Source organism: Tripterygium wilfordii, chromosome 5, assembly GCF_013401445.1.
Source record: "Tripterygium wilfordii isolate XIE 37 chromosome 5, ASM1340144v1, whole genome shotgun sequence".
Lineage (NCBI taxonomy): Eukaryota > Viridiplantae > Streptophyta > Magnoliopsida > Celastrales > Celastraceae > Tripterygium > Tripterygium wilfordii.
The window spans coordinates 10,897,642-10,917,127 of NC_052236.1; the positions used below are offsets into that span (position 1 = coordinate 10,897,642).

At 36.6% G+C, this 19,486-nt stretch overlaps 3 protein-coding genes and 2 long non-coding RNA genes across 5 annotated transcripts; 1 reads left to right on the top strand and 4 right to left on the bottom strand.

Moving 5' to 3' along the window:
• Positions 1 to 910: 910 nt before the first annotated feature.
• LOC119998773 lies at positions 911 to 3,681 on the bottom strand. The gene is made up of 4 exons (XR_005468295.1): positions 3,343 to 3,681; positions 1,544 to 2,675; positions 1,245 to 1,446; positions 911 to 1,166 (listed from the first exon to the last, which is right to left on the bottom strand). It is a non-coding gene; the product is annotated as an uncharacterized LOC119998773 (long non-coding RNA).
• A 687-nt stretch (positions 3,682 to 4,368) lies between these two features.
• On the bottom strand, positions 4,369 to 5,516 carry LOC119998770 (probable CCR4-associated factor 1 homolog 11). The gene has a single exon (XM_038846182.1). The coding sequence runs from the start codon at positions 5,499 to 5,501 to the stop codon at positions 4,494 to 4,496; it is 1,008 nt and encodes a 335-aa protein (XP_038702110.1). The 5' UTR covers positions 5,502 to 5,516; the 3' UTR covers positions 4,369 to 4,493.
• A 772-nt stretch (positions 5,517 to 6,288) lies between these two features.
• Positions 6,289 to 9,117, bottom strand: LOC119998771 (ubiquitin-conjugating enzyme E2 variant 1C-like). The gene is made up of 4 exons (XM_038846183.1): positions 8,958 to 9,117; positions 7,799 to 7,938; positions 7,004 to 7,129; positions 6,289 to 6,683 (listed from the first exon to the last, which is right to left on the bottom strand). Exons 1-4 carry the CDS (start codon positions 8,989 to 8,991, stop codon positions 6,543 to 6,545), a joined length of 441 nt encoding a protein of 146 aa, XP_038702111.1. The 5' UTR covers positions 8,992 to 9,117; the 3' UTR covers positions 6,289 to 6,542.
• Positions 9,118 to 9,974: 857 nt separating this feature from the next.
• LOC119998842 (serine/arginine-rich splicing factor 4-like) lies at positions 9,975 to 13,287 on the top strand. The gene is made up of 2 exons (XM_038846295.1): positions 9,975 to 10,091; positions 10,887 to 13,287. Exon 2 carries the CDS (start codon positions 10,887 to 10,889, stop codon positions 13,038 to 13,040), a length of 2,154 nt encoding a protein of 717 aa, XP_038702223.1. The 5' UTR covers positions 9,975 to 10,091; the 3' UTR covers positions 13,041 to 13,287.
• Positions 13,288 to 16,363: 3,076 nt separating this feature from the next.
• Positions 16,364 to 17,365, bottom strand: LOC119999020. Its single transcript, XR_005468331.1, has 2 exons — positions 17,011 to 17,365; positions 16,364 to 16,898 (listed from the first exon to the last, which is right to left on the bottom strand). It is a non-coding gene; the product is annotated as an uncharacterized LOC119999020 (long non-coding RNA).
• Positions 17,366 to 19,486: the final 2,121 nt, after the last annotated feature.

The following is a 19,486-nucleotide window of genomic DNA, read 5'->3' on the forward strand; positions in this document are numbered from 1 at the left end:
CCCCCGTGTGCTCAATGCGTAAACACAAGAATATTACTCCCAATGTCCCAATGATAATTAAACCCAAGACCTTTCAAATCCATACATGCCAACACTTTTTATTTTCCTTTTCTTGTTGTCTACTTATTAATTGTCATTAGAGAGCATTCAATGGGTTCAAAGCAGTGCTATCAGATCCGGCCCGGCCAGCTGGTCGGACCGGCTCAGATAAACAATTGACCCGCATTGGCGGTCAACACCGGTGGGTTTGACCGCGGTCTAGAAGGTCCAAACGTTTACGTAGACTTTGGTTGTTCATTGCCAGTTTTATATAGAAACATGGTATTGCAAATTTACCTTTTCTTCCGATGTGGGATTATAAGGAGAGAGTATGAGGGAAAAAGAGAGACGAGAGAGAGTTCGTCATTTTGTGGCCTTGTGTGGAATGGGTCCCAATTAAAATCCAATCCAATTGTGCTTTACTGTAGTCACTTCTTACTTTTTTGGTTTTTTTTCATCAACGTTTTAATTGATTAAAAATTAAATTATTCAGTCTTATATTTTTTCTAAAATTTTATAATTAATTTCATTTTAATATTTTACTGTGAGATGTATTTTTCGGTCTTAAATAAATTAATTACCTTTGTGGATTATTTGATATGTATTATTTGGTATAAAAATCACACATCATATATTAAAAGAAAGTTGTATTTATCATACTAGTATTATTATTTATGAATAAATTTAATTATTTAAAAATATGCGGTTAAACCCTTGACCCTTCAGGCTAACCGATGGAACCTTCAAAAATGATTGTCACGGGTTGATGCGCAGATCGGTTCTGATAACACTGGTTGAAGGTGCCAACTCTTTTTATATAGATTTTTCTGGTACTATCTATATATACATGTTGACCCAGTCCTTCATGATGTAGGGAAGAAAAGTTGTTGATGGTGGTATTATTGCTTAATTAATAGAAAAGTCGACTTCCATTCAATAAAATAACAAGGTCATTGAACTTCCCTTTTGACCTTTGGATTAGAGGGACCGACGGTTGGGATTGGACAAATAGGAGGACATACCCGAATCCGCCTACATCCCCTCTGGAATGAAGCAGCAGAATTTGAAGTTCAAACTTGCATCTCAGTAAAAACGGCTTCTGTGGCCTCTGGGTCTCAATGAGCCAACTGCAATGGAAGAGGGTATTTGGTGAAGTACGTGGCTTACCGAATGGAACAGTAGAATTTAAACTAAATTAGGCGTACCTCCAAGGTTGTACAGATTTGATGTTTTCATTTCCTCATCAGGTATCCACAGATCTCCACAAAAATTCCAAAAATATTATCCAAGATCGGAGGATAATGACCATCTAGTCCCACTCGCCACGCACTTCTGACCAATAATGAAAGACACCAGCAGGTTTGATGTGGCTATGTTGAGAAATCACTGACCGCATATGGAAGATACCTGCACAAATGTGGGTTCCTCCTCATTTCAAGGAATCATCAAAGAGAAGAAGAAAAGTACAGCCATTGACAAACTTGAGGTCTTATAAAAAACATACCAATGGGCAAAACCTTCACAGTATCCAACCCAGAAGATTTAATAGATTTTGTAGATCATCGTGCATTGCGAAGATCATTCACAGAAGACCCTATTCTTGCTTGAGTAACCTAAAATGGAGGACAAGCAGTACCTCAATGTTAGAACCAATTATAACTATGCTGCCTGCCATCTCCCACACCTGCAGTTCTGCCCTTTGCCATTTTGGTACAAGTGTTATTAATAGAAGACAACGTAAAACAATATAAAACAAAATATTAAGATCTCTAACTTTTGATAACAAACTGCTTCGTGCAGATCAGATACTCACAGTTCTTGCCAGTCTTCGATCACGTGCAAGTAGAAGTACTCATTAGGAACAAGATACAATAAATTTTTGCAATCACAATATGATTTAGCAAAGAATATGGTTCTCGATAAGATCAAATCATATCAAACTAGGAAATAATTCAGAAAATGTTTAATGTTGAGTTCAACAACCTGTCATTGAAACCGGCTCCAAGTAACAAGGAATGCCTACTCAATGCTAACCAACATAATCTGGCTAATTTGGAACACACAATTCACTGTTGCTTAAAATCCATGCAACCAATTTCTAAATAATCAGCAACCGCTCTCTTCACACAGAAAAAACAAATCAGGGAAGCTGGGATCAATATGTGGGCCAAATAAGTGAGCTTACCAAAACAAATCTCCAGTCAAATAAATCAAATCCGCTCTGACAGTTTCTGCTAATTGATTCAATTGCCAAGTCCTTGACGTCAAGAGATGCTTATTACACGAAACAGAGCATAATTCTATATATGTATGATCAGCACAAGTTAAAGATAATAATACTCTTCAAGACAAACTACAACTTAACAAAGCTGAATGAATTTATTCCTAATCAGTGTGTGAAGGGCCAAAAGGATGATCATATCTAAGGATATCATTTTGCTGAAAGTAGAGAGAGGAAAAGAAAAGGCTTGCTTTGAAAATTGCCAATACAAGCAGCATATACCCACTAATTAACAGTTGTGCATGTTGTATTGCTATGGTTTTAAGCTCTGACATCTTCCAAGCTCGGATGGATTCTGATCAAGAGGTGGCTAAGGAGTTGGATCATCAAATAACTCAATTCCCCATTGTCTAGCCTGGGTACATTGCAAATTTTCTAAAATAAGAACTCCAAAAAGAAGAAAAAAGGCACAAGGACTTCAATCAAATAAAACTACATTGGTTTTGAAGAAAGTAAGAGACTGAAACAAATATATCAATAGATAATAACAAATCAAACAAAATTCGTGTTCCATAAAACAAGGACACAACAGCAATTATTATATAAAAAAAAGCTTCATTGAAGAACCTCATAACCAACTCAAAATTTCTCTTCAAACTTAACATATCAAATGTGTCCCTGGTCCTTATAGCAAGCTAAAGCACATCAAACAATTTTCCGTAGTCCCTGAATTTCCCTAAACCCTAAACCTTGCAAATAGCATCAAGAGATCCCGTTATATATTGAAGCTGGTAGCTGGATAAGCCATGTGGATCTATTGCAAGGAAGTGCACATAAATATAATACGTTACCCAAGAGATATAAAGGTAGTTCCACTACTTATCATGTTATCGAACTGTTAAAAAGGCTACAAAGTTGACCGACTAAATAAATCTTACCTTACAGAGATAAAGAACACTTGAGGATTTTTTTTCCCCTAATTAAACCTTAACTTGCTTTCAAAGTAACAACACCCCCACCCCAGCGTACCCCCAAACCCCCAACAGAAAATAAAAGAAAGTAAAAAAAAAAAAAACCCTTACGAATGGAAATATAAATGCTCTTTGAGTAACCAACGCAATAATCTTTTATCATGATTATTATCCAGCTTATGCAAAACACTTCTTTTTTATCTACTCTTTGCTTCAAACAGTCAACAAAGTTGACTTATAACCCTGTAATCTGCCATAACATTGAAAAAAATATCGCCATTTTACACAAGAACAAAAGATTCAGCAAAGCCTGTCTAAGATGACGATATGATTGAAGGATCAAGTTCAGCATGACATCGAATAGAAACCGTTTCTCCAGTATCTAAAGCATTCACCGAAGAAAATACAGTCAATAACCTAGGTTCACAAATTCAATTTGCATAAATCTGATCTTACCCTGCCTCCATTGCCAGAGGTTCACATTTAGGACTCATTTTCCACTGTACATAGTTAAGCTGTTATGTAATGATTATATCCTCTTCACGTGATTATGGAATCCTAGAGAACAGCAGCATTATTAGTTAGACAATTCAAAACTTCTTACTGAAAACAAGCTATAGGCACAGGCTGAGACTGGCATATTTCCATGGCCAACTTCTGCTTCATTGCCATTCTCAGAGTTTCACCATGGAAAAGACCCTTCTCAAACCCCTCATCTTTTGACCTTCATCTAAATTCTCCAAACATAAAACAAGAAGAATTGAAGTTATACAAATGTGGAGAAACTCAAATACCCATTAATCCTCTCCCCATCAAAGTACAATCTGGATCAACTTAAAAGGTTTCACTCCAATGTCAGTTGTTTTTCCTTATCTCCCATCCAAAAGACTAACTTGGACCTCAACCCCCCTGCCATTTTAAACCCAATCAGTAAGCTGGATGCATCAAAGTGAGTACCTAATAATTGCCCATTTTCTAAATTCATTAGTTCACGAAATTCACATATTTTAAAGACTTCAGTTCAAAGAACCGAACAATCTCCATGTAAGTTTACTCCCAACTCCCATCATCTCCTGAGACCCCCCACAAGAGAGAATTATTACAATCTTAAAATAAAAAATTAGCTAGATAAAAGGGAAAGGGAAACCGTATGATGTTAGTAGAAGAAACTAAAATTAATAGGTGATAACTTATAAGAATCAAAATGTGTACAGGCTTTGCTAGGAACAAAGAACGAGCAAGAAATCTACATTTCCACATTATCAATAAACCTCTAAACCATAAAGAATATTTGCGTACTTCTTGATCTTTCCCCCGCAAAAATACAGCTCTTCTATCTTCTGAAAAACCTGCATGGTCACCAAACTATCTGAACCTGCATGGTGGCTGTTCCCTATCCGTTCTACATTCAATTCTTTCGCAACTTTGTCCAGACCCCCATGCAAGTTATGGCAGAATCTCATCAGGTGCTTCACATCGTATACGCTAGGGCCAAAGAACACCCGCACCAGATTCAAGAAGTCGCTCATTTCACCAGGCAACGGTCGCTGCGTCAAGATCTTGACCAGGTATCCAAAATCATACGCGCAGTGAAAGGTAACCCAACTCACCTTGTCGTCCAACACCAGCCCCGATGACATCATCAACTCCGCGAATCTCACAGAGTCTATTCCGTAATTGCGAAACCGCTCGAAATCAATGCCCTGTCTTCTCAATAGCTCGACCGAATCATGGGCGTGATCATCCCGCGTGATGTCGAAATCCCTGAAATTGAATTCCCATATATAACAAGTCCCCGTACCAAGATCTGGTAGATTCCCTTCATCGTCCGATATGGTGACGCCGATCTGGATCAGATGGAGTACGTCCACGTTGTTCTTAAGGGTGACGTAGTTGGCGTAAGGATTCCGATGCAGTACATTCGCATTGTCATTCGCCGGATTGTCCACTGGCTTGAACACCACGCCTGGAAATTCCGTGTCCATGGAGAACCACCGATATTTCGAGACTACGGATCTGATCAACTCAAATTCATAGTCCAGATTATCTGACCAAACGGAGCGGATCACTATCGGTACTGACTGTGACGGAGGCGGGGGTTTGTCGGCGGTGTACATGTCTCCAGGAAGCCAGATCGGGCAGGATCCGTATTTTTCCCGGTATCCGCATTGGACGACAGTTTTATAGAGAGGAGAGATATACGTTAAGGCAGTCGTGGAGCCACGAACTTTCGGCGCAAAATGGCAAAAACGATGCCGTTTTTCCCCCATTCGGCAATTACACCTCCCAACTCCAATTACAAGCCAGAGAGAGTCAGAAAAAAAGGTGAATATCATGTGCGAATAAAATATAATATTATTAAATTACCCCTCCAATAAAATGTTAACAACTCACCATGATGACAACAAGAAGAGATGAAAACATCAAGGACATTAAGAGGGGATTTTTTATTTTTATTTTCTAAAAAACCGTTGAGAAATATGTTTCACATTGAAAACGAATCTTAGGGACACGTATACCCAACCTATTCGATCGTCAATCGAACCACCTCCCATTGATCAACAAGAGGGGATTGACCTCACATATGTCACCCACAATCAAGAATAATCAGTTGTTCATGATTCATACAAAATGGGACGTCTATCTAAGTTAAATTGGGCTAACAGCCAGAAAAATACTTGCTGGGAAATAATCTTGACATAGTGATCAAGCCTTCCATTTTAAGGCCCATGCCTCAAAAGAGGTCATGGGTTCAAAACTTCAAATTACCCAAAAAAATGAAATGAAAAAGAGGAAATGAAAAGAAAAGGAGGTCATGGGTTCAAATCCTCCACCTCCTTGCCTATAAAAAAAAGTACAGTATCTAATATACTCACAAAAGTAGTCTCTAATCTGTATTGACGATTGATGAAAGATTATAGCACAGTACAACTTATAATAAATATGAAGGTTGACACTAATGAGCACAAGAAATATTAACCCAAGATGAAACTAAGAATGGTTCAAATTCACATCCATGCCTGCAATTGGCCGCGATCAGGAAATTTAAGATAGGCAATTTTTTGATATTTTTAACACCCATATAAATATTATTAATCAAATAGCATCCTTTCAGCACAATTTTATAAAAGAAGATAGAAGAAATGGAGCTATGAAGGTAAAGGGGAAATGCCATTTAAGGCACTCCCCCACAAGTTCAGGACTTCAAAAGATCGACATAGGATTACAAACTACATATAGCATATTGCAAAGCAATATAAATATATAATCCATCATATATATATATATATATATATATGAGATCTTCTGTGCTAGAAGTAGGTACCCTCTGGAGGTTGGACAAGCTTCCTGTTATGCGGGGCTGCCATCTCTTTCTTCAGCTGCGTCAAAATATTCTCCATGGTATACTCTCGCTGCCAATTTGCAAGAAGCCCAAACTTCTTCGATTCCACCTGTATTGATGGGACAAAAAAAATTCACCTTCGAAGTTCTAATTCAATTATATATCCATGGAACAATGAATTGGAACATAACTAGCAAAAAGAAAAAAGGACACTGAATTCAAAACAGACAAATAATGGCATACACTTAACTGATATTATCAGTACCTTTTGTCCGATAAAGGAGAGCAAAACATAATGAATCAACCAAAACAGTCTCCCAAATCTAAAATTCAAATAAGCAAATTCGAAAAGAACACCACAAAGGACACAGCCAATTGACGTGACCAACCCACAAATTTTGACCGAATACAAATAGCATGTAGCCATACCACTCCAGTTTCATGGTTGACACAAGTCAAGTTGATCCGTGAATGAAACCGAACACTCGGTGGCTTCTCTGGGTAATCTTTATCGCAAAAGAGCTTCAATTGATAAATTCTACCTTCATGGACAGCCTGAAAAAAGAGTAAAGTTGAACAAGTAAGATATCACAATTTGTAACTAGACAACACTCCCAATAAAACAAAATCTTACACTTATATCACATTTATATTCTATATTAAATAACAGCCAGAATACAGCTTTTCCTTAACAGGGAATTGCTCTATAAAATAGCCCCTTGTATCTTTAAAAACAGGAAATCATTCTAAACGATTTTCCCATTTAATTGATTAATTCAGGCGCCTTTGTTTTATTAGACCACATTTGAAAGAACCCAACAACTTAAGCACCAGAAAGGTTTCCAAACAATCCATGAACCCTCTCCAAGGAACAGGCAATTGCATGTCACAGGACTAACTGCTATATTTTGTTTCTTATCCGTAAAGATTATATTATATGGAATGAGACATCCCATATGGCAATGAGCAGATCATTTGAGCCAAATACCTAATAATTTCAGAGCAGTCAAGATTAGAGTATGTATAGACCTTTGAATCCAAAAACCCTACAAATAACCCATCCAGCAACTAGATGTTTTCTCCATGTTATATCAGAGTCGCAGTACGCAGAAAATTGTATATATATAACACAAAGAAATCATCTATGAAAGAGGCAATTATTAAGAAATTCGGTTAGGCGATACTGGTGATAGTCCTGTTTGCCACATCTAAATTAAATAGTACATTGTGGGGGCCAATTATTGTGCCAGTCCAGGAGCGCATATAAATATCATCTCCATCATCCATTCCATAGCTGACGGTGCCATCTCCAATACCTTTCTCTCCACGTTCAAGTTCCTCCAGCAATCTGAAGTTCCGAGGGACTGCATACAAAATCAAATACAGTGATATATTAACCAAAAAAAAATTCACAAAGTAGTCATTAACTGTTAAAGCTCATTAAACAACATGTTATTTTACATCATATCAACTGCACGCTAAACAAAATAACAACCTAAACCTACATTAAAGGAATAAAAAGTACCGTATCACTCCTATTTACTGAATCTAATAGGCGATATTTCACAAGAGTAACTGCAATTATTATCCAAAAATAAACTTTCCTTAATGTGATTACAGCATAAAATGGTTTGGGATATTCTGACTAAAGGAGAACAAACGAACAATATCAGTAGTCAGTACAGGTCATCATAAGGGAAAAGAAAGCCAGTAAACACTACATTCCATCCAGTATGAATGCAAAAAACTTGAAGTCACAGCATTAGAAACATGCATCGATACACAGGCAAGTAGACACTTGTAAAACACCAAACATTAGAGAATTGATCACATGTTCTACCAATTTAAACCACCAAAAATAAAAAATTAGAAGTCCATTTGTCTCCCATAAATCAATTTTGAACCACAGACCAACATTCTGAAGCAGAATTAACAACAATCTGATTTCCCCACCAATCCTTAGCCACCGGAAGATATTAGGAACCCAGTTCTCAACATCTACTCATATTCACACAAAGACAACTAAATAAATACAGTTCAACAAATTCTATCAAAACAACTATCACCCACTCATAATTCAATTTCACCTATGAAACAATAACCAATTACACAAACTTACATGAACGTGAATGACGAACGAGAATCAAGTTAAGCTAAATTACTCAATCGCATACAACAGCTCCACTCAATTAATCAAATAGAATTCGGTACATAAACGAAATTGATCATCACCCAAAGTAACCACGGAAGCAGATTACACAAACATCAAACGAAAAAACCTATCATAGTCATGAACAGATTACACAAACAATTGAACATATAAAAACGAAGATCGGAGAAAAATCCTAATAGGAAAAAGATGGGTAAAGGGATCTGGACTGACCGACGACACTCGATCCTCCTAAGCCAAGCGTCATGGTTGGTTTAAGATCTGACCAAAATTAGAGAGACGAGAAGGATATTCAGGAGAAAAGAATAAAGGCGACGCAGGCAGGTAAGGACGGACGGGAATAAAGAAGAAAAGGATTGGCGTAGTTTCAATTCTTTTTTAAATTTGCTAACTCATTTTCATGTATTTTTTGTTTTTTATTTTTTCAAAATAAAAAAAAAAACCCTCTAAAAATACATTTGATTATTTATTTTAAAAAACACTCAAAATAAAAAATTACTGGGAAAATAAAAAATGGAATTTTTTTAAAATAATAGAAAACAGCAAAAATTGAGAATATAGAAAACATACAAAACCGACCCAATAATTCATTATATAATTGAAGGGTTTTTTTAAACTGTAATTTTTTTTTGAAAGGCCCACAGGTCACACACACTTTAAGTCATGCCTAAGGGGGGTATGAAGGCCACCACAGCGGATGAAAAATTACCCAAATCCCAAACCCCCTGATGAAAATGAAACCTTGGATCTCAATGTCCTGTACAGACAACCTGACCAACCAGACTATCTCCCATTCTCTTTTAAAATGTAATTCAATTAACCACCATTAACTGAAAAAAGTTGTCTTAGGTATGACAGTCAAAAAAAAGGTGACAAATCGAATTGATTATCAAATCAGATATTGTCAAACGTATCCAAATCATCAATAATCGATTGTGGACACCCTTAGTATTAGGTGATTCTTGTTTAGAGCAATTGCAATGGTGAATGAGCAATTTGGCTATCAAATATTGTTGGGAATTGTAATTTGTGGAGTTTAATGAGAAATGGATGTGCCTCACAATAGTGTATTTACTATCTTTTTTTTAGTTTCTCAAGGTATCCCAGACAAGCCCAGGCCAGCTTGCTTTAAAAATGCTGGATCACTCTTTCGAGCTGGACTTTAGGACCAACCTGCCTGGGCCGGGCCCATATAGACTTTTTTAAAGCTGACTCGTAAACAGTACTAATACCATTACTACCCCCTGCAAGCTACCGGAACCGAAGCGACACAGCGAGAACCCAGAAGACAGAACGCCCAATCGCACCCGAAGAGCATTAAGAATCTCTGCTACTCGTCGTCTCCAGGTGAAACGAAATGCTTGCTATCATCTTTTTTTTTCTCTGACATTACGTTCTCTAAGGTACATCTGTGTTGTATCATGTCATTTTCTTGATCATCTGCATGCGTACGAGGTGTTCGATGAAATTTCTCTGGGTCTTCCTGGTTAAAGCTGTTTTTTTACCCTTAAATTTTGGCTGTTTTAAATTGATGTGGGAGCTTTCGATTTTATTTTTCCCTTTAGCTCCTAGAAATGATGTGCTCGGGGTTTGTTTCGTGTGTATCATTTGCCCTGATTATGCACTGTCTAGACAGATTTTGCACTTTTTTCCTCTTCCTTTAAGTGGGGGATGGGTAGTTCTGAGAATCGATTCCACATAGTCAACATGAGTATGGATGAGAAACGAAGCAACTGCAATTGAAACATGGATACTTCAGAACTCCATCTAGGTTTTAAGTCTCCGTGAATTTGAATATACATATTATTTGAAAACCGGGGACTTTGACTGGTTGATGAAGAGCAACCCTCTGCAGTCAATGCTTAACTTCTTACGATTGTTAGGCATTTTATTGTTCAGTGTGTCCGAGTGACAGAATCCTTAATTGGAGTAGCATATTCTGGAGAGAAAGAGAGAGCAATACTAGGTTCAAAGTATGCGTTTGCTGGAAAATTATGCAACTATTGGCTTGAAAGATAGGTCGCTATAATATGAATTTTCTTTGGGATGCAATGTATAAACCTGTGTATCCTTTTCGTTTCTTTTTTTGGCAGAAATGTAACTCTTGTTTTGGTTTTTCTTGGCCAAAAAGTTTGGTTGCAGATGTCTTTGTATATTGGTAATCTATCACCTCGGACTCGGAGGGATGATCTTGAACGTGTCTTCGGTAGGTTTGGGCGCTGTAATGTACGGATGAAAGATGGATATGGGTTTGCGGTATATGTCTTCCCTCCAGACGCAGAGAAAGCTCTAAGAGCCTTGCAGGGCAGAAACATCTGTGGACAGCCATTGTCGTTAACATGGTCAAATAAACAGCCTCGAGCATTTAAAAGATTTGCGAGGGATGATAGATCATATGAGCCTCTACGTAGAAGGTTTTCTGCCAGAGGAGGAGATTATGTTAATAGAAACTTTGTTTCAGATGGTAACCGAGATTACAAGATGGGTACTAAGCAACCTGATAGAGATGGGGGGAGGCTTAGTTATGAAGAGAGAAGTGACAATCTGGATCAAATCAAAGATAATATCGAGGAAGAGAATAACAAAGAGAATCATGATAGGGAGGATCTGCAGAAAGAAGCACACGGTTTTGGGGGGCATTTACTAGATGAAGGTGGTAGTGTTGAACAAAACCTGGTGGAAAATGGTAGATGGGGTGAACAAGTTCGTGATCTGTCAAACGACAGTGGTGGTGACAGCAGAAAGGAGTATGAGGATGACCAATATGATGCTTACCAAGGTTATTATAAGAAAGAGGAAGATGAGGGTCATCATAGGGCGAGTTCTAATGATTCTCCTCTGCAGCAGAGTTACCAAGAGAAAAAAGGAAGGGAGAATTCCGGTGAAGTAACCTTGAGCCATCATCGTGACTCAAAATTCAAGCAAATTTGCTACAGTTGTGGTGGGCTAGGACACAAATCCCGTAGTTGTTCCTTTGGATATACTTCACGAAGAAACTTAGCCAAGCATGATCCTGTTTTCATCAATGACAGCAAAAGAGATGTTAGAGGCCAAAGTGAACACCAAAAAATCAGATCCACAACAAGTAGAAAGCGGCAGACCAGCGAGGACACTGTAAGGAGGAGGGAACTCAGAGATGGTAGGAAAGTGTCTGGTTCTAGAAAGCGTCCAAAGTTGACCAGAAGTGGAAGCTCTCCCATGGCAAAGGAGACTGATAAGGCTCCAAAAGAGGATCATGGGAAAAAGAAATATGGTAGAAATAGGACAAAGAATACAAAAAGGTCAGTTTCTTCCTCTCTTCATTCGGATTACACTTCCTCCAAATCACAATCAGCGTCTCTTTCCTCTAAACGTAATCGAAGACCTCATTCCCGTTCTAGGTCAAGATCAGTATCTTCTAGAATACAATCATTAACTCCTGACTCAAAATCCTCTTCAACGTCTCACCTTTCTAGATCAAAAGGTTTTAGTTCCAGGTCAAGATCAAGTTCTCCTGCATCTTTGTCCTTGTCTGTTTCACTTCACCAACCTTTACCAGCCTATCCAAATGAGGGGAAATCAAATCTGAGAGGTTCTGTGGGTAAAGGTGCTACTCCAAAATCCACAAAAGAGCTTATCAAACAGGAACAACTGGTGGATGTTGGAGCCGATTTAGAGGGTGCTGAACCAGAAAATATGATGGTGGCAGTTAATGAAAATGGAGTATCATCATCCAAATTGGGGAATGAAATCGTTGAAGACCAGACTCTACAGAGGGATAATGATGATGCTGGAAAAAATTTCAAAGCACCGGATGAAAGAACAAATCTAGACTCCACAATGTCAGAGAAAGGCACTCTCATTGCTACTGTGAGCTCCTCTCTTGAGAGCTGGAAGGAGGCAAAGGAAAATCAAGCTTCTGACCCGATGCATATGCCGAAGGAAATGGAAAAGCTTGATTTTGATTCCCCTTGCATTTCCCACTCTAAATGTCCGACAAGCATTTCTCCAGAGGAGCTGAACTTGGTTCTGAAGCATTATGGCCTGAAAGGCACAAATGAAAGCGAAAGGCAATTACCTGTTGAGGATTACTATGGTTCTTCTCGCTTGTGGCCTTGGGAAATAATTTATTATCGGAGACTGAAAAAGGGTCCTATTTCAACTGAGAACTATTCAAGAAGGCTTGCTCAGAATAGAGAATTTGGTATCACTGACAAATATATCAGAAGCAGTAGTGGCTGGTATGAATTCGGCCAAGACAACCTTGAAAGCTGTTCGGACATGGTGCCAACTAACTTTTGTCCTTCCAGAACCTGAGAGGAGCCATTTTGCTTTTGTTCCTGCTTCTTGTTGACATGCAACATTTCTTGTGTATTTCCAGCAAGAATTTCTGAAGAGGTAAATTTGCAGAATTTATTTCATATGTTATTCCCCGTCTTACTGACAGTGTTTAACCAATATGACTATATGAGTTATGTTGAATTTGCTTATTGAACCATGCATTGGATGTTGAGCAGTACATATTCTGGAAGATTAATCCCTAAGAAGGATATATTGTCATGACTTTTAGAGGTTTCTGTTGATATGCTATATGAGTAAAAGGCTTCATTGATGGCATGGTAATATTAATATAATACTAATCTGACCGACTTTCATGGTGTTTATACAATTTTGTTGAGAACAAAAGTAGGTATGATATTGATATGGCATAACAAGCCTTCTACACACTGAGTAGATGTTTTGGCTGAGATCAATGGAAGTTGTAGAAATAGTGCTTCATCATGTCTTAACGTGCATCAATTGGTGATGTTAGTTATGTGGTTACGAAAGGAATATGAAAAACTATACAAGGCTTACCTTTCAACTATTTTTTCTTGAATTCTGCATCATATCTGATTTTAGGTATAGGTAAATTAATTAACTGTTAGTTTTCTTGTAAAATGGACTTTAGAGTTTAGGGTCATATATTATTTAGTGCAGAATCACACTGGAGGATATAGACAGCGCAAAATAAGACGTAGAAATCTGTCTATGAAATGATATGCATGCGCCCTCCTAGACCTAGAAACTGATGTGAGCTTACACTTGAGACTTACTATATACCCCTACCATCAATGTCATTGTGTATGAGAATGTCAAAAGTGAATTGGATTGGTATTTGGCTTAATTTTTCTTCTGCTTGTATGGATTGCTATTCTGAACAATGGAGAGCTAGAAAGTATACAGTTGTTCCCGAAACTGATGTATCAGCTCGACTTTTATGGATTATGTGCAGACAACTTTTTTTGTAAAGCAGTGGCAGAATGTCTGAGACAAAATAATGTTTTGTTACTTCAAAGAAAAAGAAAAGTATTATTCTTTAGATATCTCCCCGAACCATCTCCTGATAAACTTCAGTTTTTTCTTCTTCTTACCTTCTAAATTTAGAGTGCTTTTAAGTTGCAGGTCCTCTTACTCGATTTTGTCTTTTGGTTCAATAAGCATTTGACTGGCAGTTCAGGAGTAGAGGGGCCTAATAAGATAGAAGCTTTTGCTATTTTTTCTGTGTGGGCATAGAATTGATAACTTACAAGTTGAGCACAAACTGTCGATAGAAAAGAAAAATTGTATGACCTTCAGTGAGAATGGGAGCTGTAGACATGTTCTTGGAAACTCTTTTAAATCTGTGTTTTCTACCATGCTAATACAGGTCTGCATGCTCTACATTCCTTGTAGGCCTGATAAATATACATGTATAGTTATTGTTTTAATGAGATGTCCTCACCTTCTTGTGTAGAATACCTTTGCATAGGTATGCTATTAGATTCTGAAGACATGACCTGTGTGAGTTTGTTTCATATTCATCGTAGATCCTATCGGTACATTTGATTGAGACATGTTTTATATTGGAAGCTTTTTTGTTTTGTCACCAGAAATGTGTCAATTCTTTTGCTTTATCTTTGATTGAAAAACAGTTTAGACGTCGTCTTTCTTACATATTAGGGCTATTTTACTACCTCCTACACAACATCATACATGCAACTTTGGATTTTCTTTTATATTATCTTAACAACATACTTTAGCATTTATAGAACAACATCAGCAATACCCTTCTTTCTCTCTCTGTTGTGTATAAATATGTATATATAAATGTGTATATACATGTATGGTGGCTGCTAAGGGAGTCTTTTACTTTCCCAATACTTTTAAATGTAGAAATTTTCAGTATTATGGTTGTATTGAAGAGAATTGAATGGGAAGAACAAGGACACTGAGTGTGAGGTGTGGTAGATAAAGAGTTTTGCCAAAATAGAGAATGGCAGCAGGAAAGATGGCATTTAGTGGGTGATGTTGAGAACAATAATAAGAGGAAGGAGTGAAGGAGCCTTAAGGGTGGAATTAAATTTGTATTTATTTATCAATCTGACGTAATACCCCTCTTCATTATTTTCAACCGTCTCAATTACTCTTGCATTTATGTGTTTTTAATGATTTCTTTCAATCTGAGAATTAAGATAGTCCTATTTTTTTCAATGCTTTGAACTACCCGACTCCCTCACTATCTCTTATGCATTTACTCTTTTGCCCTTTTCTTTTCCTTAAATGCAATCTATATCCTATCATAGTAACTAAGATTACAGCTCCGTTTGTAGCATATATATGCTAGCATTTATGTTATTTTTAAAATGTTAGCATTATATGTTGTCGTAACTATTTGGTTCAAGTAATGCGGTTCAAAATATTGTGACAAGTTACATATGGAGGTATTGTGCAGTTTATCATAAAACAGAAGCAATAAACTATCAAATTGTTTAACATTTCGAGCAATTTACGAACATGTTCAACACAAAAAATTATTACATATTTAAAAAGGTAAACAAAATGCAATGGTGGGAGTGAAATCGTGAGCAGTGAGAAGATTGAAGGATTATTAGGGTTATGGTATATTTGAAATATCTATTTTAAGTTAAAATATAAAATGCTACCTTAAAATAGCATTTCAAAATGCTTCCGAAAAATGTTATTTTATGCTATTTAAAATGTTACTTTTTTCAAGTGTTTAGTTACTCCAAATACTCTACCAAACAGAGCCTACATGTCATTCGACCCCATAAAGATTGCTGGTTCTAAAGCTTAACTAAATGTGGGCCAATCATTACTAAGTAGGCCTACAACCATAAGATTGCATTCTACTGAGAATAGAATTTAACCATGCAAGTAGATTTACTGATTATTTACTTTCACCCATCACTGATATGTTGGCTACTTGGCTAGCATAGAGAAATATGTTTGTAATTGGAATCCAACCTTGAACACACATATGTCTAACCCAATTGTTTGTTAACCAAGCCACCTCTCATTGATACTTGGCTTTGATTGAATAAATAAACCAGTTTTTATGCCATAAAAGATGAAGAGAAATTAAATCACCTAATATATTGATAAGAAAAGCTTGGGATCCTTGGACAAAACAAAGCTTACATTGTCATGGTTCAACCCAGACACCCCCCACCCTTGTTCCTCCTCCTCTTCTTCTACCTTCTATTATATGAAAAACATAACAAACCCAAAAGAAAAAATCAAATAAAAAGAAGGGCAGTGCTATTGGCGCTCTATTTTTTGACCTTTTCAAAATCCCTAATCTTATGAAATCTTGAACATTTTTTTTTCTTCTTTTTTCTTTCTTCTTCAAGTAAGGAACCAAAAAAAAATGGAGCGGAAGTAGCGCCACCTGATAGAGATGATTGTAGAACAAACTTACAATATATAAAACCCTAGCTAGCTAAGCTGGTAGATACAGAGAGACAGAGACAGAGAGGGAGAGAGCTCACTAGCTCCTTCTCTTGTTGTTGTTATTGGAGGAGGAGTCATGGAGGAAATCAAGCAAGACAGTGCTCTTGCATTTGGGGCATTTGGGGTCGTCTTCAGACAGCATAACATACATAAGACACCTTGGACATCCGACCAGAACCATTGAAGAAGCTTCAGGGCTGTTTGAATACATGACAGTGTCTTCTTGATTCTCTGATGACACACATGAGCTTGGTGGGGATGTTGGAGAAACACTAGCCGATCGGCTCGGAGACCCCGTCGCTCTCCGATTAGCCCTCGGTGGTGACAAATTCAGCTTCAAATCAAGCTTTGGACCATTATTTCCATTTCTTCGACTCATGATTGATTAATTAACCTGCAGCCCTGAAACAGAACACCAAACAAACAAACTGTATGATTCAAAACCCAGAAAATTTTTAATAACCCAAAAGGAAAATTCGATTGAATTGTATGCAAAAAGTGAACTTTTGATTACCCAGATAAGAAGAATACAGGATTATGGAGGTTTTTATAGAACTAGTGAAGACTGGCTAAGCTAGAGCTATGAAACAGAGCCACCATAAACATGGACTTTCTTATTGTTGGGGAGGTTTGGGACCCTGGGAGGGTGATTATATATAACAGAATTGAAGTAGGGAAGAGTGGAGAGAGGGTTTTTCATTAAAGCATAATTTAATTGAGAAGGTGTAGGGTAGAGAGAGAAACAGAGAGAGAGAGAGGTAGCAGAGGAGTGTGTAAATTGAGGCCAGGAAATGTATTAATGAATGGGAAAAAATCCCAATGAGCTATGCAGAAGTGGGGAGATTGGGAGTAAATAATGCAATTACAAAAGTTCAGCAGCCAATTAAGCACCTTCATTCATTGCTTCTTAGGGCGGAGAGAGTCGGTGTTTAATTTTAAAGTCTAGTCTTTGTGTGTTAGAGGGAGAGAGAAATCTATACATAATACATACATTGCTGGACTGGACAAAACCCCAATGGCCTTTTAAAGGTAGAGTACCTAAAACCCATTTTTAAAGGAGAAGTGAAAAACTCGGGGTAATTTAATTTTTGGTCATTACAAGAGTTGATCGGTTCAATTCGGTCACCAGATATTCAAACATTTTAACTTGAGAACTCGAAGTTAAAATTTGTTACAATATTCACACTTAGACATATTTTTGACTATTCGGACAGTCCAACAACTGATGTGATATAAAAAATCAATATAAAAAACCTATCCAAACAATGGAAAATTTACATTTGTGTGCATATTGAAACAATTTTCAATTTTGAGTTCTCAAATTGGAACGTGTGAACATTCATTGATTGAGTTGAAATTTGAGAACTTTTTCAATGACCAAATGTTGTATTACCCCTAAAAAACCCTACTTAAGAATCCAAAAGTACAGAAGGGGAATTCATTGATACAGTGATACTCCTTCCCTCTTTTACTCTGTTTGAGAGAAAAAAAAGACTGGGCTTTTTGTAGAGAAGGTTAGAATTTATTGTCAAACAATTGTTTCATTGATAAGAAAAATTGTCATTAATTCATGGTTAGAAGATCAGAAAACAAAAATTTTGATGTGGTTTGACCATGATAAGATTATGATTTGGAAGAAGAATTCATGAATGTAAAGGAAATAAAATATGTAAAAGTATCATTGAATGCTAATTAAGGTCATTGGTATGACCATGAGCATCACTCACACATTTCCATGTGATATAATTTAATGTTATATATATATATATACATGCTTTATTAATATAGCTCATTTCAAAATTCCAATTAATTAATATTGTCATGTAATTCAATTTCAATGCCCAACCATTATTTTAATTCACAATGCGACCACCAATGTTAATATCACAATTAATGTTAATTCTTGTATCCCACATCAACGTAAGACACCGATATGATATATAAATAAAGATTCAATCTTTTTTAATCAAGATTATTTTTTTTAATGACAAAATCATGCGGACGTTAAACTCGAAATAGACAATACATTCTTGCATTGTTGTTTGAGTTGGATTTAACATTTATAACAACCGAACTATTAAGCAAGCCTAACAAATTTTTTTTATAAAAACATTATTGGGCACCAAAATGTCTTTCATCAAAGCTAGCTAATCCTTGCCAAAAAAACACTTTTGACCTAAATAATCATAACCTTATTCATAGCTCTCTTTCAAGGGACAAAAAGGAAAAGCAAAAAATAGGGTAAACCTATAGGATGTATGGCATATTGTTTTAGCAAATAAACATGCATTTTGACATCAAAACTTGTGTGACAAAACACATGGGTTACAGAAGAAAATGTAGATTATTACCATATCTAGATTAATATTGATTTGCACCAAACAAAAAACATACGTCACTCTATCTATATATATATATAGGAATTCTCCTATGCGCACTTAATTTACGCATTTAAAATATGCACATATGTGCAGTGGGATCCACTTGTCATGTCACTCATCTACACCCTTAAAAAGTAGTGCATATTTTAAATGTGCATAGGAGAATTCCCGTGTGTATATATATATGCAAAGTCATCATTAATTACATTGCGAAATTTGACTATGCATATATATCTTCAATTATATGAGACAACGGGCATGGTAATGACTAATTATGAGACCTAGCTTTGCATAATTTTTCTTTCTTATTACTTAACCCTAATAATGAGTGTAGTCTACGTGAGTTGACTTGTACAATTATTTGGCTCTCCAAGTACATAATTTAAACTTATCTATTGGATATAAAATTATAAGTAACTATTTGAGCAAGTAACGTACACGTCCAGAATCACGAGTAGCTCAGATAACACTTTCATGTGTGTGGTATTTTATGCAGGTCTCGAGTTTGAACCTCTCTTATCCCCTTCTCCTCTATAATAAGGAAAAAAAAACTTTCATTAGCAATTAGATCACCTCGCGATAAGATGAATATATATATATACAAAAATT

Bases quoted from the DNA above. Each gene is read 5' to 3' on its own strand.
- LOC119998770 (XM_038846182.1), bottom strand. From the start codon at position 5,501: ATGGGGGAAAAACGGCATCGTTTTTGCCATTTTGCGCCGAAAGTTCGT.
- LOC119998771 (XM_038846183.1), bottom strand. From the start codon at position 8,991: ATGACGCTTGGCTTAGGAGGATCGAGTGTCGTCG. The intron at 7,130-7,798 runs GTACTATTTAAT...CTCTTTTTTCAG, and splicing joins CAATAATTGGCCCCCACAAT to GCTGTCCATGAAGGTAGAAT. The intron at 6,684-7,003 runs GTATGGCTACAT...CCATCAATACAG, and splicing joins TCAACCATGAAACTGGAGTG to GTGGAATCGAAGAAGTTTGG.
- LOC119998842 (XM_038846295.1), top strand. From the start codon at position 10,887: ATGTCTTTGTATATTGGTAATCTATCACCTCGGACTCGGAGGGATGAT.